Here is an 11943-nt window from a genome sequence, read left to right on the forward strand (position 1 = left end):
AAAATACTACTGCAGTAATAGAAAAACAAAACATACAACTACAGAAATATTACAACAGAAATAAGACCCAAATAGAACTACAGCGATATGAAAAGAATACTAAAGAAACACTACTATGTAAATACTACAAAAATACCACGCCAAAAATACAAAAAAAAATACCACTACAGTAATACTATAATACAAAAGTATGACTACATAAACATTGTGACAGATATTCTACAAAAACAACAGATTTAATACAACAAAAAAACAACACTAATGTTTTCTACTACTAAATTCTATTCAAGAAATACTACAAAAATACTGCTATGGAAATATCACAAAAATACTACTGCAGACATTCTACACAAATGCTACAAAAATACACCTACAGTAATACTACAAAAGAATCTACAGAAATACTCCATAAATTTTACCGCGAAAATACTACAAAAATATTAAAGAAATACGATGACAGTAATACTAAAATATTAAATATATATATATATATATATATATATATATATATATATGAAATAAAGTGCTTAAAACTGGGACCTTATATATTATTTACCTTTAATTGTAAGTGTTTCTAGCCATTTTGATGTAACTGATCTATTAAAAAATATATGTTATGTGCATGTATAATTATATATAAATGAAAAAATTGGAGAAGTCTCCAGGATGGGCCCATTGGCCAAATTTTTCAAGCCAATGTGCCTCTCGACTCCAAATAGTAGACAAACCCTGATGTAAACAGTGGCAGCCACAGGTCCTTTCAGAACGGACAATTGATAGTTCCATCCATGTCGTGCAGGCAACAGTAGTCGCGGCGGCCATATTACAGTGTTGTGTGCGTAGGTTTACCTTGTTGTTTTTGTGATTGACTTTAAAAATATAGCAAACAAAGATTTACTTGCGTAAAGGATGTTGTTAGACAAATGTTCCAGTCTACCTTACAATGACAAAAAATCATCCATTGACAAACAAGACCCAAACAAGCCATAGACAAACGAGTGAAATAGGGGTTAGGGTTCAAATAAGGCTCTATCTGGGAGTTGTTTCAGCCGGTGAACAGCTCATCTTTGCCAGACAGGCCCGCTCCACCACTAAGGAACAACTCTTCTTGAAAAACACATTTCTTACTTGGTTGTAGATGTCGTCTGAGCGCAGCCTCCCAATAACCATGCTACTGAATGTGGCACTGATGGGAACCCTTTGAAAGTAGTTCTCTGGGTAGCAAGCAGGCCGCCGGGCTCCCGGCTGGCTGGAAAAGCCAGTACTCCGCAGGAGCTTGCAGATGTCATCCATGTTAGAGTCAGCTGAAGACCTCGCTGCACTGGAAATGTTACATATACCGTTTCAGAAAAAAGCGCTAAGCTGCTATTCATTTTTTGAATAATAAACATGTTCCAAAACTTTAGGGATGGATGACATTGCCATATTCTGGGACGTCTTTTTCTTGACCCATCAAAGGATTTTGACCAGAGGTCGACCAATTATCATTACCGATATTTGGGAATGTGATGGATACCGGTATCTGCATTTTTTTAATTCGACAAGTAGATTGTTAAGTCTCAAGCAGCCGAGTCTCTCCTTGGTCCTGCGTTCTCCGCTCCTCCCTTCTTATCCCTCCTGCTACGCACCCCTTTTTTGGATAAGTGACCGGGGGCAGAACTACTAAAGCAGGAGAGAGTTGCAGCTCAGCGAGCTTGTCCCGAGATGCCTGTGTCCGTGATAGAAAGGCGCGTTTGTGATTAAGAGATAGTGTAATAAGTGTGTTTAACGTGTTTTAAGGAGGCACGTTCAGGTGGAGACTGATAAATTAGCTTGTATTAGTTCATCAATCAAGCCTGTCTGTTTGAGAGCGTAAACACATAACTAAAGTGGAAGTTATGAGCATTAGGCTCACCTAGAGGGAGCTGTCATAACTCTTCGCCATATTGCTGCTATGGGTACCCCCCCAAAAAACAGAAACATTGTGAAAGGCTGGGCAAAAAAAGAGAAGAAAAATTGTGTGGTTTGGTCATTTGGGGTCTCTGTAATTCTTAGCACTAGTTTTCAGTCCCAATGACGAACCATGTGTAATCTCGTTGTAAACCATGTTCACCTTGTTGTTAACAATGACAGAAAAAACAATTCAATTCCATTTATGCCCATGTGAGTGAAGAAGTAGAAGTGGTAAAAATACCTGTATCTATAGTAGGACACAAGCATCCTTTCTCTGACATCACCTTCAATTTTCTGGTCAATAACAAGCAAAATAACGCCATACAAGTAGAGCGCCTCACACTAGGAAAGGGAAAAAACATAGTTAAAAACGTTCTTCTGTAAGATTTTTCCAATTACAGTGGTACTTCTTCTTACACGCTTAGTTTCAGGATTCGTAAAGCTTTTATATGGTCAAATTCTAGCACTTTTCAAGTACTCTCAAGGTAAATTTTTCTAGTACCTTCAAAGTAAGAAATCCATATATATATATATATATATATATATATATATATAATGGAGCCATAGGTTCCCGACCCCCTGCTGTAAAGAGAAGTCTATCGATTTTGGTTAAGCATTTGTCAGGTGGCCGACTGGTTAGAAGATCTACCTCAAAGATCAGAGTTTCCAGGTTCAATTCCAACCACCTTCCTGTATGGTGTTTGCATGTTATGATGTAAACTAGCATAGACTGCAGCACCCCCACAACTTCTGTGAGGATAATGGATGGGTGTTTGACATATGAGGTTTTGTACTTTTTAGGTATGGATTTGAGAACAGCAGTTTGAAAAGTAGATACTGTTAACAAATAAAACCCAGGAGAAGACACACATCCCTACTTACCAGTAACTGTTTTCCATCTTCATTGAGAAGCACCGTTTCAAGGGTCTGCTGAATATAAACACCCTCGTGAAGGTCATCTAAATATCTGAAAATAAAACGAGAGTGACGGTAAAATAAAAGTATTTGGTGAAATCGACAAAAGACTCAAAGCAATGGTATGGAATGGGGCAAAGGTTAATGAGAATATAACATTTGGGGCCCAAATTGCTAAGACACATGTGTCAAACATGCGGCCTGCAAGCCAGATCAGGCCTGACAACACCCAGAGAAGCTCAAGGGAAATATCAGCTGCAGTTTGAAACATGTCCACTTGATATTAACACTTGATTTCTCTCTCTCTCTCTATCTGACACCCTTTCCCTCTATCCATCTCCCTCTCTTTAGTTCTCCCTCTTTCTCTTGCTCTCTCATTCTCTCTATCTTTCTTTGTTAAATGTACCAGTCCAACCAAAAAGAAATGGAAATCATCCCCTTGGCACCCCAACATAAACATTTAATCAATCTACCTCGTAATTAAGCTCAAGCCTTAAAACAATTCTCCTTGACAGTTTTTTTCTATTATTTGGCCCCAAAGCCAAAATGAGAGCTTGTTTTTGTTACTAACTAGTGCAAAGGCCACCTATTAAATAAATAAATGAATGAATACAATTTCAACCTCGCAGGATTGTATGAAGTTGTGGTTGCACAAACAGTGATGTATGGCTGAGAGGCATGGGGTTTGAGAGTAAATGAACGTGTAGGTTAATTGTCTTTGAAATTAGATGTTTGGACGGTATGTGTGGAGTGACATGACTGGATAGATTAAGGAATAAGGAAGTAAGTAGAATAATTGGTGTAGAAGTTTGATGAAAATGTTCTGAGATGGTTTGGACATATGGAAAGAATGGACAAAGGTTGTTTGTCTAACAGACTAACTTCTGTGGTGCAGAAGTGGTGAACAGAATGAAAGGCCCAAATAGGGTAGGATGGATAGGGTGAAACGTGCTCTAGATGTGAGGTTGGTTAATTTGATGGATGCAAGAGAGTGATGGAGAAAGAAATGGAGAAAAAGAGAGAGGAAAAGATTGTCAGGATAGTTAAAAATGACGGATATCGACGCATATGATGCAGTGGGCAGAGCCGGAGTGGGACCCTTTTTCAGCCGGGTAGTTTAATACCCAAAGCCGGCTCACTTTGCTATAGAGGAGGAATTTGAATGAATGGAACAGCAGTGAGCTCCTATGATGCATTTTTATTGGGAAGAAATTCAGGTATATGTTGATAAGTGAACAGAAAACACGATATAGATAAAAAATATATAAAGATACCGATAAGGATGAAAACACATTTACCTATGTACGGTATCAGTCATTTGAGATTAAATTTGCATTTGCTTTCCCAACAGATTGTTAGGCTTTACACTGTGGATGCTGATTGAAAAAAAATTGAGGATCTTGTGTTTGAGGATGAGCAAAATAATTCAAATAAGTCTCCTCAGCGACACTAGTGGCTGCCTGCATCTGTGAATCTCCTGATGCACTGCTGCGATCTCTCTGGTCTCAAGCCTCCCTCTGACATGTTTGTTAACTTTGTTGTTAGCATTGGGCTGCGTCTTCTATTAAACACATTTTTTTCTTTTCCTGGATTTTTCGGCTCCACCTAGACCCTTTCTGCCCTCCGTCATACCGGAGTCATGTCATTTGTGCTGTTCTGTGTTCATTTTACCGCTACAGAAAAGAAGAGTGGTGGTGGGCCATACCGACTTATAACTTGGGATAGGGGAATTCTCCTAGACGGTAAAACTCACCTCATCTGTTGCGCAGAATGTGACTAAATAGCTGACTAGAGAATTAATGCAGGAGTAAGTGACAGATACATGATATGGCTTTGTTTTATATATATATATATATATATATATATATATATATATATATATATATATGTGTGTGTGTGTGTGTGTGTATAGAAATATAAAAGTTTGCGGGTTTTGGGTATAGCGGAACGTAACCTCCACGAAAAACAATTGATTACTGTACTTTCTCAATGTCAGTTTTCAGTAAACACCACACAGAACAATCACACATTTACTAGTTTGTTTGGCCCCTATTGAACAGGCATAAGTGACTGAAGTCATTGGGCAGGCACCTATTCTCACCTGTTGAGATCGACGATATACTTGTGGACACTCTCAAAAGCTAAGTAGAATCTTGAAAGAATCTCAATGTTGTTTTCTCTGAACTCTTCATCCAGGTCTTGAAGTTCAGGTTTGGCCTCCAGTTTTCCCTCATAATACTCTGGCCCCTAAAGAACCAGTTAAGGTTTGAGAGGACAACAGAAATAATACAATAAAACTAGTGTTTTAGTAGTAGCAAGTAGATGGATTACAACCAAAGACTATGAGTCTGTTATTCTCCACGAGGAGAGAATTTTCAGGGGACACAAAATATTTATGTAACATAGGACAATACAGAATCAGTAAAAAGTATATGAAAATAACTTAATTTAATTATTTTTACAAAAATGAATACTAAATTTCAATTGTGATGATCATTGGAAGGATAAATCCTATACAAATACAAAAATGGAAATAGAGCATTCACTTATACACTCCAATAACAAATTTTGAAAGAAACAGATAGAGTAGTTGACTTAATAAAGCCTGCAACTAAAGATTTCTTTCTTTCTAATCAATGATTTGGTCAACTAATTTCTTTGATAATCGATTAATCAGATTTAAGACATTTTTAATTTCCGCTATCAAGCTACCTTTTAGTTTTTTACCTGTTAATCTTTCTAGATAACTATCAAGCTACCTTTTAGCTATTTAGCAAGCCCTCTTGCTAAGTTCCTATTTTAGAAATTCATATCAAACTGTGTGACTTTTCCCTAATTAGTAACAAAAAGTAGCGCTACGCTTGAAAAAGGCTATACAAATAACCATAACTTGACAATTTATTTGTTTGATTGTCACCAATTTGTTCTGTTAATACCATACCTGTCTTAAGTATATGGGATAAGCTTGAACATTTTAACACCCTTTGTGATACGGGTTAGAGAAAATGAATGGCACATATCTGTGGACAAATCCATAGGGACTGTTTACCTTAAAGTAGCTGAAATCACATATAATGTCTCCATATTTTTGCTGATCACTCTTGTCCTTGAGTTTGAAAACTGTAGGGATGAAGTCCGAAAGGCGTAGGAGCTCAGCAATGATGGCGTTTCCTCTGGAAACAATTCTTAGAATTGCTTGGCCGCATAAGTTGTTCTCCGCCAAGAAGTCCACCATAATAATGGTTTAAGGATGCGAAGGGGAGCCACACCTGTCTAAGATCAATTCAGTGTTTGAATACTGTACATTTACTTAGTTTCTTATTATCTACAACTGGGCACATGTCAAACATACAACTTTAAAACCAGGCTTAATTTGAACTATAAAGATTTGGAAGATAGGGCAGCACGGCAGTGCAGTGGTAAGCGCGTGTGTGGCACAGTTCTGTCATGGGATCAAACTTTCCTGTGTGGAGTTTTCATCTTCTCCCCGTGCTTTCGTAGGTTTACTCCGGGCACTCCGGTTTCCTCCCATATTCCAAAAACATGCATGTCAGGTTAATTAGCTGGTCCAAATTGTCCCAAGGTGTGAATGAGCGATTGAATTGTATGACTCTATGTGCCCTGCAACTGGTTGGCAACAAGTTCAGGGTGTCCCCTGCCCACTGCCCCAAGATAGCTGGGATGGGCTCCAGCACCCCCGCGACCCTACTGACGATAAGCGGTACAGATAATGGATGGATGGATGGATGGACAAGATGGAAAAAATTGGAAGACAAACTTAAAAAAAAAAACTGGAGGCCTTCAAAGAAACTAATAAAGAAGTTCTTCAAGTACGTAAAAATGCAAATGAAATATTTAGCTTGATAGCTGGCAGTAAAATGTTAACTAAATGGCATGCACATTTTTTTAAAAAGCTAGCTAGATAGCTTTGCTAAATAGCTAATAGGGTATCTTGATAGTTACCGTATCTGGAAATGCGAACAGGTAAAAACTAGTAGGTGGCTAAATAGATATCTAAAAGAGTAAAAACTGCTGGATAGGAAGATAAAAACAAGGCTAGATAGTTGGCTAAAAGGGAGTCCAAAATGTAGCTTTATATCTAGCAAAAAAGGTCAAATGTTAGCTAGATAGCATGTAAAAAATGTAAAAAGCCTACTAGATAGCTTGCTAAATAGCTATAAAGATAGCTTGATAATAAGCTACAAAGATAAAGATGTCAAAACTAATAGGGAGCTAGGTAGCTAGCTAAAAGGGTAAAAAGCTCTTATCCGAATAGAAAAGATAAAAACAAAGCTAGATAGATAGCTAAAAATAAGACCGATATTTTGCTTGATATATAGCAAAAAATGTCAAATGTTAGCTAGATAGCATGCAAAAAAAGTAAAAAGCCAGGAAGATGGCTTGCTGAAAATGGCTAAAAACGTACGGAGATAGTTACATCCGTCTATCTATCTACCCTGGTCATATCCCTCGAGAGGGACGACCGACAATAAAACAAACACAAAAACAAAGAAAATTAAAAAAAAAAAAAAAAAAAAAAAAGTGTCCCGTGGTGAGGGCTCCTCTCCCCCTGGGAGATGAGAGAATTCTCCCACCGTGGTCTGCTGAGTGTCATAAGAGGCGACTAAATTGGAGGGAACGAGAGGACTGGGGATCCTCTCCTCTCTATCTCTACTCCCTAAGAGACAGCAAGGCAAAGAAAGGGGAGCGGGAGACCAAAAGGTCTTGAAAACCCTAGTTATAGGGTCACTAAATGTGAGAGGATGTGGAAGTAAAGCGACTGAGTGGAAGAAAAAGGAGATTGGAAGGATGGTGACTAAAAGGAAAGTTGATGTGTTAGCCTTGAGTGAAACAAAGATGAAAGGAAAGGGTGAATTACAGCTTGGAGGTATGTATGGTAGAAGGTCTGGAGTTTTGGGTGGACATGCTTGAGAAGGATTGGCAGTGCTTGTGAGTGAGAAAGCAAATGAAAAACTGGTGGAGTGGAAAGAGATACCTTTCAGATTGAAGTGGGTGAGGTGAAGGTGGGGTATAGAAGTATGGATGTTTATAAGTTCATATGAACCTGGTTCAGAAAGAAGTGCTGAGGAGAGAGAGACAGAGGGAAGGATATGTCCGAATGTGTGGCAAGTGCGAAAGAAGGGTGGGAAGTGGTAATACTAGGTGACCTGAATGCTAAAGTGGGTGATGGAACAGCTGGAAATGTGATTGGTAGATATGGAGTACCAGGAATAAATGAGAGTGGGAAGAAATTGAGCTTTGTGTGGAAAAAGAGAAGGTGATTGCAAATACATTGTTTAAAAGGAGGAACATGAATTAGTATACCTTTGTCAGAGTGGATGGTGGTGAGCTGGTGGACAGAGCACTGATGGATTATGTAGTGGTTAGGAAAGAGATGTTAAGTAGATTGCTGGATGTGCATGTTTACAGAGGTGAAATGAGTGGTATGTCTGATCATTTTTATGTGGAGGGAAAACTGAGGCTAGATGGCTCATGGAGGGCTAGTTATAAGAGGAGTGCGAGGGAATAGGTGAAAATGTCAGAGTTGAATAAGGCAGAAAAGGAAAGAGTTTAAAGAGAGGATAGGGGAAGAGTATTACGGATTAGTAGAAGAGAAGTGGAGAGTGTGGAAATGAAATGGAAGTGGTTTAAGGAGGCAGTGTTGAGGAGTGCAAAAGAAGTGTGTGGGATGAGAAAAGTTGGTCGAGGTATTAGGAAAGGAAGTGAATGGTGGAATGATGAGGTCTCAGAGGCTGTGAAAGAGAAGAGACGTGCCTTTGATGAGTGGCTGCAAGGTAAGAGTGGTGATGCGTATGAAAGGTATAAAGTGAAGAAAAGGTTGGTAAAAGCAGTAGTGGAAGCAAGTCAAATCAAAGTGAAAAGGAAAGCAAATGATGAATGGTGTCAAAAGACAGGAGTGAACTTTTTAGGAAAGGAGAAAAGTGTGTATTATTACAAAAATACTAAAGGAAAACTTAAATAAATGCTACTTTGGAAACACTTCAAAAATATGTCTACAGAAATACTATAAAATACAACTACCGTATAATAATATTTGAAAAAATACTTGTGAAAATACTACAAAAATACCACAGAAATACTGCAAACATATTACTATGAAAATAATTTATATATACTTTTACAGAAATACAAAAAACTACAGTAATAGTATAAAGAAAATAATACGACAAAACTGCTACGACAGAAATACTACCAAAATACAACTATAGTAATGTTACAAAAATACTACAGATAGACAACACATTTTACCAAAGAAATACAACAACAAAACTAGGAAAATATTGCAAAAATTCTACTTTGGAAGCACTACAAAAATAATACTCCAGAAATACTACAAAAATTTAACTTTTCAAATCCTACAAAAATAAAACTTCAGTAATACTACAAAAAACACAACAACAAAAATACAGCTACTGCAATACGACAAAACTCGATATAAAATTTAGTCCTTAAAACAGGGATTTGATATTTTTTTGCTTCAATTGTGATCGTTAAAAAACAATTTTGATCAAACGAATCGATTTCACAACGAATATAAAAATAAATATACGATGTATATATCTATTCATAAATAAGAAAAACCGGCCGAATTTTAGAACGCATTGCGACCCGCGACCTTAAATCGCGGGTCGCAATGCGTGAAGTAGAGAATCAAAAGCGAATTAATAATATTTAATGTAATTTAAAATATTTGTTAGCATGCTAACATAAGCACATATTTAGATGCAACATCTAAAAGCTCGATGGCTGCAAAGAGTTCGCGAAGATACGACATGCTTTACAAGACGTACCTCTTTATGTGATGGTGTCTAATACAAAATGTCATTCGACGCCGTGCGTGATTCTTGTTGGATCCGCTCTGGGTTTGTCTTAACCCTCTTCGATGTTTACTTCCTCATGACCAACCATGTGACCAATGCACGTAGAGGAATAGAGCTGCAAATACATGGCCGGCGGGCCACATGCGACCCACGAAAATGCCCCAAATATAATTTGTGTGTGTATATATATACTGGACTGTCTCAGAAAATTAGAATATTGTGATAAAGTTCTTTATTTTCTTTAATGCAATTAAAAAAACAAAAATGTCATACATTCTGGATTCATTACACACCAACTCAACTAATTCAAGCCTTTTATTATTTGAATATTGCTGATTTTGGCTTACAGCTGAAAAAAACTCAAAAATCCTATCTCAAAATATTAGAATACTTCCTCAGACCAAGTAAAAAAAAAATAATTTTTAACAGCAAAACTAAATCAAACATTTGAAAATGTCCATTGATTCACTCAGTACTTGGTTGGGAATCCTTTTGCACGGATTACTGCATCAATCCGGCGTGGCATGGAGGCAATCAGCCTGTGGCATTGCTGAGGTGTTATTGATGCCCAGGATGCTTCGATAGCGGCCTTCAGCTCATTTGCATTTGTAGGTCTGGTGTCTTTCATCTTCTTCTTAACTATACCCCACAAATTCTCGATGGGGTTCAGGTCAGGGGAATTAGCAGGCCAATCAAGGACAGTGATGCCATGGTCAGTGCACCAGTTACTGGTGGTTTTGGCACTGTGAGCAGGTGCCAGATCATGCTGGAAAATGAAATACTCATCTCCATAGAGCTTTTCAGCAGATGGAAGCATGTAGTGCTCTAAAATCTTTTGGTACACAGTTGCATTTACTCTGGACTTGATGAAACACAGTGGACCAACACCAGCAGCTGACATGGCTCCCCAAACCATTGCTGACTGTGGGAACTTCACACTGGATTTCAAGCAACTTGGATTTTGCTCCTCTCTAGCCTTTCTCCAGACTCTGGCGCCTTGACTTCCAAATGAAATGCAAAACTTGCTTTCGTCTGAAAAGAGGACTTTGGACCACTCTGCAACTGTCCAGTGCTTCTTCTCCATAGCCCAAGTCAGACGCTTCTTCCGTTGTCTTGAGTTCAGAAGTGGCTTGACCATGGGAATACGGCTATTTCCCGGACACGTCTGTAAACTGTGGCTTTTGATACCTGGACTCCAGCTTCAGCCCACTGTCTTTGAAGCTCCCCCAAATTCTGGAAGCGGCTCTTCTTCACAATTTTGTTAAGGCTGCGGTCATCTCTCTTGGTTGTGCAGCGTTTCCAGCCACATTTTTCCCTTCCAACAGACTTTTTGTGGATATGCTTTGAAACTGCACTCTGTGAACAGCCTGCTCTTTGAGAAATTTCTTTTTGTGTCTTACCCTCCTGATGGAGGGTATCAATGATGGTCCTCTGGACAGCAGTCAGATCAGCAGTCTTCCCCATACTTGTGATTTAGTTTACTGAACCAAGCTGAGTATTTTTAAGGCTCAGGAAACCCTCGCAAGGTGTTTCGAGTTAATTAGATGATTCAGGTGATTAGTTGAATAGCCTACTTGTATACTTTTTCATGATATTCTAATATTTTGAGATAGGATTTTTGAGTTTTCTTAAGCTGTAAGCCAAATTCAGCAATATTAAAATAATAAAAGGCTTGAAATAGTTCAGTTGATGTGTAATGAATCCAGAATGTATGACATTTTTGTGTTTTTAATTGCATTACAGAAAATAAAGAACTTTATCACAATATTCTAATTTTCTGAGACAGTCCAGTATATATATATATAGAGAGAGAGATTGAGAGAGAGAGAGAGAGAGAGAGAGAGAGAGAGAGAGAGAGAGAGAGAGAGAGAGAGAGAGAGAGAGAACTTCCATTACTGCAGTATTCTTCACATTTCAAGGAGAAACAATGTCACAGATCCCCCAATTTGTTGTTCGTTTTGGAGTATTATTGTAGTTGTAATTTTGTAGTATTTCTGTAGTAGGATTTTTGTCGTATTTCTGCTGAAGCACAAATGGACAATTGGCACCCGAAAGTACTTTATTTACCGTTACATTGACATTATATTTTCACTGTTTTCATTTAGCGGGCCGGATGAAAAAGCTTGACAGGCCGCATGTGGCCCTCGGGCCGAAGTTTTCCTAACACTGCTTTAAAGCAACATAGAATCTGAAGAGCTTGTCGGAATCCGAAAAAGCCGTCTCATTTTCGTATGCCGAGTCGAAAGATCCTGAT

The 11943-nt window shown here is 38.2% G+C and overlaps 1 protein-coding gene across 3 annotated transcripts in view; it reads right to left on the minus strand.

Annotated features, from left to right (window-relative positions):
* washc5 (WASH complex subunit 5) overlaps positions 1–9777 on the minus strand; it is a 45494-nt gene extending 35717 nt beyond the window's left edge. The window contains exons 1-6 of one of the 3 annotated variants that reach the window (XM_088326058.1): positions 9660–9777; positions 5897–6120; positions 4949–5094; positions 2815–2899; positions 2174–2274; positions 1129–1321 (exon numbers count right to left, since the gene is read on the minus strand). In XM_088326058.1, the coding sequence (XP_088182184.1) occupies positions 1129–1321; positions 2174–2274; positions 2815–2899; positions 4949–5094; positions 5897–6082 (711 nt within the window). In that variant the 5' untranslated portion in view covers positions 6083–6120; positions 9660–9777. Of the gene's footprint in view, positions 1–1128; positions 1322–2173; positions 2275–2814; positions 2900–4948; positions 5095–5896; positions 6121–8172; positions 8279–9659 lie in introns of those variants that run through there. The other 2 variants (XM_088326059.1, XM_088326060.1) reach the window with 2 other exon arrangements.
* Positions 9778–11943: the final 2166 nt, after the last annotated feature.

Source organism: Urocampus carinirostris, chromosome 2 (genome assembly GCF_059441175.1).
Source record: "Urocampus carinirostris isolate Australia breed hairy pipefish chromosome 2, RoL_Ucar_1.0, whole genome shotgun sequence".
Classification (NCBI taxonomy): domain Eukaryota; kingdom Metazoa; phylum Chordata; class Actinopteri; order Syngnathiformes; family Syngnathidae; genus Urocampus; species Urocampus carinirostris.